Source organism: Papaver somniferum, chromosome 6, assembly GCF_003573695.1.
Source record: "Papaver somniferum cultivar HN1 chromosome 6, ASM357369v1, whole genome shotgun sequence".
NCBI classification, from domain to species: domain Eukaryota; kingdom Viridiplantae; phylum Streptophyta; class Magnoliopsida; order Ranunculales; family Papaveraceae; genus Papaver; species Papaver somniferum.
In genome coordinates this window covers 130,482,729-130,494,556 of record NC_039363.1, presented here as the reverse complement: position 1 = coordinate 130,494,556, position 11,828 = coordinate 130,482,729, and the positions used below count along the sequence as shown (strand labels likewise).

The 11,828-nt window shown below is 37.0% G+C and overlaps 1 protein-coding gene across 1 annotated transcript; it reads right to left on the bottom strand.

Annotated features, from left to right (window-relative positions):
• Positions 1 to 7,707: 7,707 nt before the first annotated feature.
• LOC113289308 (pentatricopeptide repeat-containing protein At1g03100, mitochondrial-like) lies at positions 7,708 to 11,200 on the bottom strand. The gene is made up of 2 exons (XM_026538541.1): positions 10,914 to 11,200; positions 7,708 to 10,597 (listed from the first exon to the last, which is right to left on the bottom strand). Exon 2 carries the CDS (start codon positions 10,406 to 10,408, stop codon positions 8,063 to 8,065), a length of 2,346 nt encoding a protein of 781 aa, XP_026394326.1. The 5' UTR covers positions 10,409 to 10,597; positions 10,914 to 11,200; the 3' UTR covers positions 7,708 to 8,062.
• Between the last annotated feature and the right edge of the window lie 628 nt (positions 11,201 to 11,828).

Genomic DNA, 11,828 nt, shown 5'->3' with positions numbered 1-11,828 from the left:
GCTTGAGTAAGTATTGAATCGATAAAGAGAGATATAACTCTTTGATATACTTTATTGATATTGAGGCTGGTTGATTCTATTGAAAGTATATTGGAGTTAGTCCATACAGATTACTAATCTAAATATTGGGTGTGGTTTTGTACCCCCGCTTTTTCAGATACGACTAGATTGATCTTGGATGTTGATTTTTAAGATTTTCCAAGAATTCTTCTTAATAATCAGGATTATGGACTCTATTATCTATACTTTATGATTGAGAAGCGATACATATATAAACTCTATATACATATTTTTCAAGGATCATTAAGTTGGCATACTTGCAATTATATTAGGTTTTTGTCTATACAGGTTTCCGAACGAAAAATTTAGTGGTGTATTTGGTAATCACTCCTTTTCTATTGGTATCAGAGCATGCAAACACCTTTAGACCTAATAAGTATGTGTTTATATCAATTTGAATTATGGTCAAGAGTGCAATCTCGATTAACGTACCACCAGCCTTCGACGACACAAATTACTTATGGTGGAAAACACTATGTGATCTTTCTTACAAGCTAGTGATTTCAAAATATGGGTTCTTGTTATAGGTGGATACAATCTTCCAATGGTTGGAGAAGGGGAAATTGTTGTATACACACAACTCTGATGGTATGAATGCTACTATCCATGCTATAAGCCAAGATCTTCATCATCATATGTCTACATGCACTAGATTGAAGGATGCTTGAGACCGTATTTGAAGATAATTCCACAAAGAAATAAGCAAGGCTTCAAAACCTAACTTCTGGTTCGAAAAACCTTTGTATGGCTGATGAATTTAATCATAAGTTGTCCGAACTAGTGAATGCTTGATGTGCACTAGGAAGGACTATTCCTGAAAAGGATATTGTTATGAAAATTCTGAGATCTTTACCGGCACGATACGAGTCTAAGAAACATGACATCAGTGAAGGAAACGATCTTGCTACAGTTTCCAGAAACGTCTCATTGGAAAGTTAAAGATTTGTTTATCACGAGCAACTCACGGCTAAGGAGAAGACTTCTGCTCTAGAAGTTGTGACCAAATCAAGCTCTCTTCCTCCAAAGGTTAGCTTATCTTTGGCAGGTGAATGTTGTGATGATCACGAAGAATTATTCACTACCATGTCTATGATCACACAACATGTCAGAAATCTTCACAAAAGATAGAGAGAAAGACGATTTGGGAAACGGATCTATAGATCCAACTTTCGGGATGAACCTTCTTCTCAAGATAAAAAACCTCTTTGGTGCTTTAAATGTCGTGGGTTTAAACATGTACAAAAGGAATGCCCGAGTAAAGAATATTATCAAGGAAATAATAACGCTCTCATAGTTTCTCTTGATGATATTCCTGATGAGCTCCCTCCTGAAGTTTACACGGAGAATTCTTCTCTTGTAGCAAAAACACCTATATCTCATAATTCTGTCTCGGATGATAAATCAGAAAAGGAGATTCTTAAGTTTTTAAATAAAAGTGAAGAAATTCATCGTGAAAACCTTCGTCTAAAGAAAAACTTGGACAAAGTTGAAACATCTCTTTGTGGGAAAAATCTATAGTTTGATAAACTCAATGAGAATTTCACAAGAACCCTATCTCTAAAGGAAGAAATGATTGATATCCTTAAGCGTGACTTACAAAGGCTCTCTGGATGTTCTGATAAGATCTCAGCCACGCTATTTGGTCAAAAAAATTTTAGTAACACGAGTGATCTTGGGTTTAAGAGTAATACCTTATTCACCAAGAATAATACTTTCATTCTTGCAGGATCTAAGGAGGATGAAAATATTTTTGGTGATAAAAAAGGGATTTGTACCTCATGGTGATTCTCTCTCTTCACACTGCACTTTATGTGGAAGTTTTGGACATTCTAAAGGGAAGTTCCAAAGATCGAAGAAAAATGACAAGATTCTTGTTAAGCTTCAGAATGACATGGAAAAGATGACTCTTGCATTGAAGAACTTTAAAAATTCTTCAGAGACATGACAAGAGAAAAGAAGAAGGAATCCCAGAAACGGTAAACAAAATCCAAATGACCATGTTCTGTTTACTGATGACACTCGTGGTGAGTTTCCTACTCACCCCATCACTACTTAAATTTAGTGATGTGTGCAACCTCACAATATTAACTTGAGAATATGAGGATTGCACAAAATTATATAATGAGAACTATGTTGTATGATGTCAAGGTTGCTCAAGTATATTCACTGTCTTCTACGTTGCGTCATGTTGTTTTTTAGTTGTTGGATAGAATCCAATGTTTCTAGGTTTATTTCATATGCTGGCCTTTGTTCCTGGAAATTAACAATACTTTGAAAAACAAGTCTATGTTGTTCATAGAGGATGTCATAATCCACGTTGTTCTCTTTACACCAATATTAGTCTATCTGACTAGATGTTACCACATCTCTCATAAGTCCAAATGTAATGACTTGATGTGGGTATCAACTATATTAGTATTGTTGGAATTTCATCTTCATAATCATCATTTATCAGACTTAAACATGATCATATAATTACCCTTATGCGGAGAACATTCTTAACCCTAGTATTAGCATGCTCAACAAGCTAGAAATCATCTTTATGCTGAGCTATTTGCACATATTAAACTGGAATAAATCACCATGATAGTTCTGACTTAACTACAACATACATATGGTTGTATCAATAAAAACAATCAATACATGGTTGCTTCTGAATTGATTGACATCAGTTAGGACAACAAACAACATGATACAAACACCATAAAGTTCAGTAGAAGGAAATAAAAGCTTTACAGAATTAAATAGGTCAAGACTTAGCTTCTATTTATATTTCCTCTTGCTTGATTAATGGATAATCACAAAAGTCTGGATATATATGAAAGAGGCTAGAAGAGGACTTAGTCATCACTTGATAGCTATGCGTCATCCAACCTGTCCATCATTAGTTGGATGACGCCTCACTAGGTGAGTCATGCTTAGTCAACATGACACCTCAGCTAACATTAAGCTAATGTAATACCTATACTTAAATATAATCTTTCCTTAATATGGTATATACTTAATCCAGTTTAGATTAGAACTAATCATAGATTAACTTAACTAAGCCTAATTTGTTGCTAAACCTACATAAATTCTAACAAGCATGTGTTAAGATTATTATCTTATCATATTGTTCGTATTTAAAGTTAAACATAATATGGTAAAGTTCTTAAGTAAACATGTAAATAACTAATACAGTTCTGTAACCGTGGAAGGTGGTCAGTGTTTGTATTAGTTTGACATTAAGCGCATTCTAACTGATTCTCCAAGCCATTGCATACTGGGTCACGAACTTCCTATGAAATGTTTTGGTTCACAGGCCAGTTTCCTTATTTTCATGGAAGTCTCGTCATGTCAATTATCCACTTTATATATGTCATTCAAATTCCCTACATGAAGGTTGAGAATAATGGCTCCAATAACTAGAGGTATTACGAAGAAGGATGCAGTAGAAGCGATCAATGTTTTTCTTTGTGAAGGGATCAAATCTTCAAGAAAAAAGAAAAAAGAAAATCTTCAGAAGATGCAGACTCTTCCTCAGCTACATGTTTGTTGTCAACCTGTTATCGTGACAATAATATTAAAGCTAAGGTGGAGGAGTTCATAACAAGGAGAAACGGTATGATGTTCAAGATCAACAACTCCTTGAAAGAGGTAACTCACTATGAACATAAACTTAATATGTGGAAAAATACCTTGAGTAGACTTATAGAAGAACTTAATGCGTTAATAAACATCTCTAAAGATGTAAGATAACTGAATGATTCAAATATCAATGGATTCATCAATAATGAGAAGAAATTCTCTGCACAAACCCTTAGGGATGAGTTGGTGCTTAACTAGTTGACTCCTTATAGGTATTTTATTCTTATTGTTTATGGAGGAACACTACCTTTTGGAGTAGTTTTTATGTGTTACATTAGCTACTCCAAATATTATCATCTTGCATGTTTAAAGTTTATTTAATTAAATTTTATTTTGGAAGATGGCTCTCAATACGTAATCCTCATGGTTCTCCGGGTCCAGACGGCTATTCAGCAGTGTTCTACAAGAAATGTTGGTCAATTGTTGGTGAAGATACAACAAAATATATTCAAGAGATCTTTAATACTGGAGTCATCCCAAGTAAGTTGAATCAATACCCACATCATCCTTATTTCTAAAGTTAAAAATACAACAACAGCAGTGGATTTTCGACCCATTTCTTTGTGCAATGTGTTGTATAAATTTGTAGCCAAAATTTTGGCAACAAGACTGAGTCCTTTCTTGGGTTCATTTATTTCTTAGTCTCAGAATGCATTTGTTAAGAATAGACAAATAACAGATAATGTTGTTATAGCCAAGGAAATATTTCATTCCATGACCAAATCTAAATCTAAACAAGGTTTTTTTGCTCTTAAATTGGATATGTCTAAGGTTTATGACAGGGTTTCTTGGTCTTTTCTGAGTTTTATGTTTCATCGAATGGGAATTCACGATCATTCTCATAATTTAATTATGCATTGTGTTACTTCTTCAACTTTCTCTATTCTCTTAAATGGAGCTCCATATGGGAACTTTCAAAGTGGCAGGGGTTTACGTCAAGGATGTCTTATGTCTCCTGCTTAGTTCATCATTTGTTCACAAGGTTTATCTCTTTTAATGGAAAAGTTTGAAACTACAAGTCTTTACAGTGGGTATCAATTAAATAATTCTTCTCCAATCATTAGCCATTTAATGTTTGTTGATGATTTGTTCTTTTTTTGGAAAAACTCAGAGGAAAACGTGCATCAACTTAAATGTATTTTAGATACATACTCATATTTTTCTGGACAAGCTATTAACTTTCTGAAGTCTTCTATTTATTTTAGCAGAGGTTGTATTGCTTATTACAGAGCGAAAACTATCCAAACCTTAGGGGTTAAGGAAATGCAAAAAGACGAGAAGTACTTGGGAACATATCCATTGAAATCAGTTAGGAAAATTGATACTTTTGAGACTTTGAATTCGAAGTTCAATACAAAACTTGCAGACTTGAGAGGTTTCTTTGTAAATCAAGTTGGCAGCACGGTTTTATCAAAAAGTGCTCTTTCAACAATCCCAGTTTATTCAATGAGTACTTGCATTCTTCCCAAAGGTGTTTCTACTCAAATATCTAAAACTCGAAGGGTTTTCTGGTGGGGACATGAAGTTCATACAAGAAAACAACATTTCTTCAGATGGGAAAAAGCAATGAAAGCCAAGGAAGATGGTGGTTTAGGCATAAGAAAATGGAATTGGTTAATCTGTCTCTAGTAGTAAAATTGGTTTGGAGATTCTTGACAAATCAACATTCCTCATGGATTAGTTATTTCATACAAAGTATGCATAATACTTCTTTTTGGGATTATCAATCGAAACCAGGCGATTCAAATACTTGGAAAGATATGATTACTGTCAGATGTATTTTGGAAAATAATTGTTGTTGGTTTATCGGTTATGGAAATAACATTAAAGTCTGGAATGACCCATGGATATTAAACTTACCAGGATTTAGACCAACTATGAATCATAATTCTAATGCACAAGTAACTTGGGTTTCAGATCTTTTCATTCATGGTCAAAGAATCTGGAATATGGAGTTATTGTTAGAGATTTTTCCGCAGGATCAGGCAGAAATTATATCCCAAATTTATATTCCACAGGATGAGGGCATTCAGGATAATTAATGTGGCTTAAAACTCCTTATGGCGAGTTTACTTCAAAGTCGTGTTACAAACTTCTTTCTGATGATATCCCAACAAACTCGGTGCTGGTAGAATTTCCTTGGAAACGTTTTTGGAAGAAGATCAAAATTTTCCCAAAATTCAAAACTTTCTATGGAAGGTTTTACATGAAGGAATAGCTGTGTATGCAAACCTGAGTAAATATAGTCCTCAGATTCAGAATCTATGCCCTTTATGCAACTCAGCAGAAGAGTCAATATTCTATCTCTTATTCGATTGTCAGTTTGCATTGGAGGTTTTTCAGTCTAGTCATATTCTTATTGATCTTCGGGGAGCTAATACAATGGAGATAATTACTCGCTGGATAGAATATCCTGATCAAGGAATTATGCTTAACTTGGGTTCTTGTATGTTGTGGAAAATTTGGAAGGTTAGGAATGCAATGGTGTTTAACAACAATCAAGTTACTGTCAGTATCTGTATTCTTAAAACCCTAGAAGACTTCAAGGTTTTTGATCTTCACCATGCACTAAACTATTGCTCAGGAATTCCAGTTACTCAGAATAACATTGCTACTTGGGAACTTCCACCTCACTCTTTTGTGAAGATAAATGTGGATGGAACTTATAATAATGGCAAAGGAGCGGTAGCAGTGGATGCTTTTGGACATCATATGGGTAGTGGTACTATCTGTTTTGATACTTGTTCCTTAGTAGTGGCAGAGGCTAAAGCTTACGGATTTAGAGTTCAACTTACAAAGAGACTTCAACTGTCATGTATTATTGTGGAAGGTAATGCCTCTGAGATTCCAAAAGCAGTGACAGGAAATACGAATGAGATTTCATGGAGTCTACCCTCAACGGTTCTCTCAATTCGTGATCGCATCAAGGAATTTAGCGAAATTAGATTTGTAGCTATTCATAGGGATGCTAATTCTATTGCACATGACTTAGTTCAATACGCCATTTCAAACTTTTTAAGCAGATGGTGGTATTATAATGAACCACCAGATTGTATTATGCAATGTCTCACGTTTTGTGAGGATTAATATAATTAAAAATATGTTTCCTTCAAAATATATATATATATATTGCGTATTTTGTGAAATTTATTCTTCGCTATCATATTTTTGATGACAGATATTTCATATGTTATCATAGGTTAAGCTCCTAAAAGGAGTAAACTTTTGTAACCTTTTCTGGTGAGCTGGGACGTCTTTGCTATCTCCGGGTACATCGCAACTGGATGGTTCGCAAAGCCCTTGTACCTTATTCCAGCTGGATGATGCCACGTGTTGGATGCCAACGCGCTGGATGTCTTATTCCAGCTGGATGATGCCACGTGTTGGATGCCAACGCGCTCTGCCAACTGACCGCTGCATTAAATGCCGAGTAGACTAGTCCACCACCCGTTTGACCAGCCGACAGCAGGCACGTTCCTAGACTGTCAGCCATCTCTGATCCGGTGCGGTTACGATGTGGTCGGACCACATCATTCAAGTTTGTAGCCCATCTTTAGAAAGTGACATGTAGATTATTTTTTCTCCAATACAGTTTCATTACCTAATTTGTTGTCTCAACTTCCTATTTTTTTCTCAAAAAGGTAAGGCAATTACGCGGATTTAGAGGGGGCGGGTTTTAAATTTGAGTACATGTCAAAATATTAAGAGGGACCACATACAAAATATATGTGGCCCGACTATATCATAATCCGAGCGGCCCTGATCTTAGCCGTTGTTCCTATTCTCCTCGTGATGAGATAAAGCAAGCGAGGGATTGATCATGCACTCCCGCAGGGTTCCCCTGTGTGCTAGTGGTACTCACAATTATCGTTTTCTTTGAAGGAACCGGATTGTCTGAATCAACTGTAACCAGATTTTTGACCTGACAACAAAAAATCACAATTGGCAAAAAAATTAATTACTTTCATGGGAAAAATCTATCTAGCACAGATCAGAAATCGAAGATTCAATGAGAGAAAATCTAAAGGTTGGCTGCACCCTTTCATGGCAATCACCAATAACTGCTAAACAAATATAAGAATCTATACATGGAAGGTTGTCGTGAGACTGATCAACAAACAAGCTGTTGATTTTCTGTCCCCTCTTATGTTAACATCTGTCTGACATCAAAAACAGTGTAAAAGACATCCTTGGCTAAGAAGCAATCAACGGAATCATCTTCCGATCGTTACTCCTCCACATTTAGCTTCATGATGACTTCGCCAAACTGAGATCAGTTTTTTTATACCCTGGATCCCCAACCACCGGATTGTGGCGCACTTATCTCCAATTTGATCAATTCTACAAAGGGGGTATTCCTGAAACTCGATGAATATCATCCTAATCCAATCCATTCTTTAAAGAGCAATGCTGCTTCTCTTCTCTTGACACTGGCTTCTGAATGGAAATTTGGAGTCTTCTTGTTCTTGTGTAATGTTTTGCGGTATATCAAGAAAAGGGTCCTGTACTTGTACTTATCAATAAACATCTTCCCAGCTTCCATCATCTCAACCACTTCATTGGCTCTCAAGAAGAATCCACCTCTCACAAATATATATAGTAGGGAATCCAACAGCTCCTGGTCAAACTTCATTGAGCCAGAAGAAAAGGCAAGTTCCTTCATCTCACCCCACAGTTGTGTCACCTCAATATTTTTTCCTCCAACAGCAGCATATCCCATCACCAGAGAATGGAAAGTCTGAGCATTCGGCATGTGTCCCAAAGCCCTCATTTTCTTCAGAGCCTTGTCTGCATCTTGCAATAATCTCTTCTTGCAAAAGAAATGAATTACATCATTCCAATAGTAGACCTCATAATCAGCCCTTCGCCCCTCCTTGATTTCTTCCATAAGCTTTACCATCAAACCCGCATGTTTGCTCTCTGCACAACTGCTCACTTGCATCTCAAATTCTGGAAGGATGGGTTCTGAGATCTTTGTTTCTTTCATCTCTTTGGATATATTGAGAGCACTCATTGGGTCCCAGAACTGGATGAGAGCCTCATAGCAGGAGGAATTAAGCTGAACCCCAGCTTTACGAGCATCTCTCAGTAGGGATGCCATCTCGGTAGTTCGATTCTCTTTATAGTATGCTTCTAAGAGAGATGAATAGCTTGAAGCACCAACTCTTACCCCAGCAAACCGCATCTCGTCGATTAAATCATCTGCTTGGTCCAACCACCCTAACGTGATACATGCATTAATTACACGAACCACGACAGAATTCTCAGAAGGCGCAGGAGAATCTTCTTTGTCTGCACTGATCAGAAACTCGGCCAATTCCTTGACCTTGCCAGCTTCTAAGAAGGCCTTGACAAGTTTGGCATAGATTCTTTCAGTCGGTCGGAGAACTCCTCGTTCAGATGTTACCAGTTCTACTCGCATCTGCAACTTACCCAATTGTGAGTCAAGAATTTGGTTAGCCACAGCCTCCAGTGTAGAAAAATTGCAATCTCTACAGAACTCTTCAAAACAGAAAGCTATAGTTCCAACTGATGCCTTGCTGAGAATATGGTCAGCCTTTCCATGCTTAGAAATTTCATCAAAGTTTTCAGCGACAGAAGAGAATTTACCACTCCGAATGCTATCAGGTATATTTGTTGCAACAACAGGAGACCCAAGCGCTTCTTTGGCTTTCTGAAGCAATTCCAAAACAATCTGGGAAGCAGAATCTAGGTCCCCAAAGTTCAAGTGACATGTAAGCAAGCAATTATAGAACTGCTGAAACTGTAATTTACCTAAGCTACATGAATCATCTATGTGCCTCTTAAGCTTCTTAAGTTCTTCCCTATGACCATTTCTTTCATAAATATGGGCCATAATTATATGTAAGATTGCATCAGATTTTATGCCTACTCCACGCATCATTTCATGAACTTGTTCAGCCTTCCTAGTAGTCCCAGATAACAGACAACCTACTATAGCAATATTGAAGATGGTGGCATTAGGTTTCATAGCAAGCAAAGGTCTATTACTCTTTTTCCAAAGATCCACCCTGTTATTCTGGAATAAAGAACCAATTTCAAGTACTAACTCGGCCGCAAGATATGCCCCATGTGCTTTACATGAGATGTGGGCTACAATCGCAGACCACACTGTCACAGGTACAGATTCATCCATGTCCACCAATCTCCTAAGAATGCTTGATGCAGGTATCGGCAATCCATGTTGTGCAAGCATTAGAGAGAGGTACAATAAAGTTTGCTTATCTATGAGGTTCTGTTTACCCTTCTCAAAAACCAAATCCACGATGCTGTTAGCTTTCTCAAGCCAGTACTGCATGCAAGTCGCGGCAAACCCAACAAGAAGCTTATTTAGAATGAATTTTCTTGGGAATCCTTCCATCTCCATGTTTTGTTTATATAACTTCCATGCATCATCAAATCTGTGTTCTTCAATTGCACTTTCTAGTTCATTACTTATTTGAGGTGAGTCCTGCACCTGGGCCAAGATCGATTCTGCCATGGTCAAGAATGAGGAAGAAAAGGTGTTGTTAAACCCACTGGGAGACCATCTGAACCCGGCTTCTATAACCACGCCATCAATTGGGGACCTGTTATTCACATAAACCAATAGTCCAGGACAAGGACTCCTGATGTCGGGGCGACTACAATCTAGTATGGAAAATAACGACAAAGAGGACAATGGAGTAAGCTTGCGCCTAAGCTTCGTCATAGATAACATGTTTTCTTCACAGGAATAATGAATTGGACCAGATGACCGCTCGCACAGAGCTAGCACATCTGGAAGTTCATATTCTTCCTCGAAACGCTAAATTGTTAGAAGCAAAGCAACGCGATAGTGAGCCTATCAACCAGATAGCCACTGCCAGACACAGTAAGCTCCCTTATAAAAAGAAAAGGATAAAGCGGCCTGTGCAGATAAAATAACTGGTAACTCAAAGGAGCCAAATAATAGAAATGCGCTACAATAGAGAGGCCTATACGCATATGTATATGTATACCAATAATAAATTGAATAGATGTGATTGCACGTCGCTGTAATGACAATTCTGTTAAGAGTTTTCTCAAACAGTTAGCATGCATTCTTCTGTTTGAAGATTTTTAAAGAAGTTGAAAAGTTTTTGACAGATTTTGTGACGGATAAGATGCAATTTTTCACTACTAAGGTGCCCCTAAACTCGTCCGAAATGAACTGGAAGTACGAGAAAACTGGATAGAAGAATCACCTCTCGAAACCTCTGTGTAGTACTGCTGAGGTTCTCTCCAACATGATAGGGAACATCTCTTAAAATCTGTACTAATTAGAATTACTCATATTTCGAACTGAAGTAACAGGCTCAAAATCACTTTTCAAATTTCTGAGCGCTTAATATTTGTTTTGAGAAATCTGTAACGGAAGTCTGGAACTGAAAACTAGTCCCCTCCTACACCGCTGGTAAAAGGCTTTCTCATGAGCAGGTAGGTAGAAAAATGTTTGGCCACCTGGCAGGAGATACGCGTGCAACTTGGCGGACAGTGCCGGAACCAGATTTTTTCCCAACTGTGGGCAAATTAGTATAATAAAAGTTCTGCCAGGCAGTTCGGTGGCCGAAGGTTGCTCAATTATTTTTTACATTTTAATTGATTTTGTATCATTTTTTAAGTGAATATCAAGTTACAAAATACTTTAATTAAATTTTAGATAGTAATTTACATTGTTTTTATAATTATGTCATGCATTTTGTTTGATCAAGTTTATAATTTTGCTCCCATCAAATAAATTTTTTGTCATACGTGCTTGTCCCCACAAAACATGTAATTTACCAAAATATTAAGCCTAACTTAGTCGACAAACAAAATCAAGTGGGGTTGGGAGACCCCATTTGTCCCTCTCTCCCTCCATCCCTGTCGGCTGATGTGCCCTTACGTACGTGAGTTCTCAACCGTTATTCCACAAGGTTATTAGTAAACTGTCTTTCTTTCAAAAAAAAACGCTATGTGAATTGGGCGAAAAATCGGAAGTGATTTAGTGTCAGATCTTCATTAAAAAAAAAAACTTTTTCTTCCTCTTTCATTCTTGCATGTATTGATTTCGTTTGTTGCTTCCATCCCATGTAATCACTGATCGTTTTTCTCTTTCAAAGATTCTAATTTGAATTGTC

Bases quoted from the DNA above. Each gene is read 5' to 3' on its own strand.
- LOC113289308 (XM_026538541.1), bottom strand. From the start codon at position 10,408: ATGTTATCTATGACGAAGCTTAGGCGCAAGCTTACTCCATTGTCCTCT.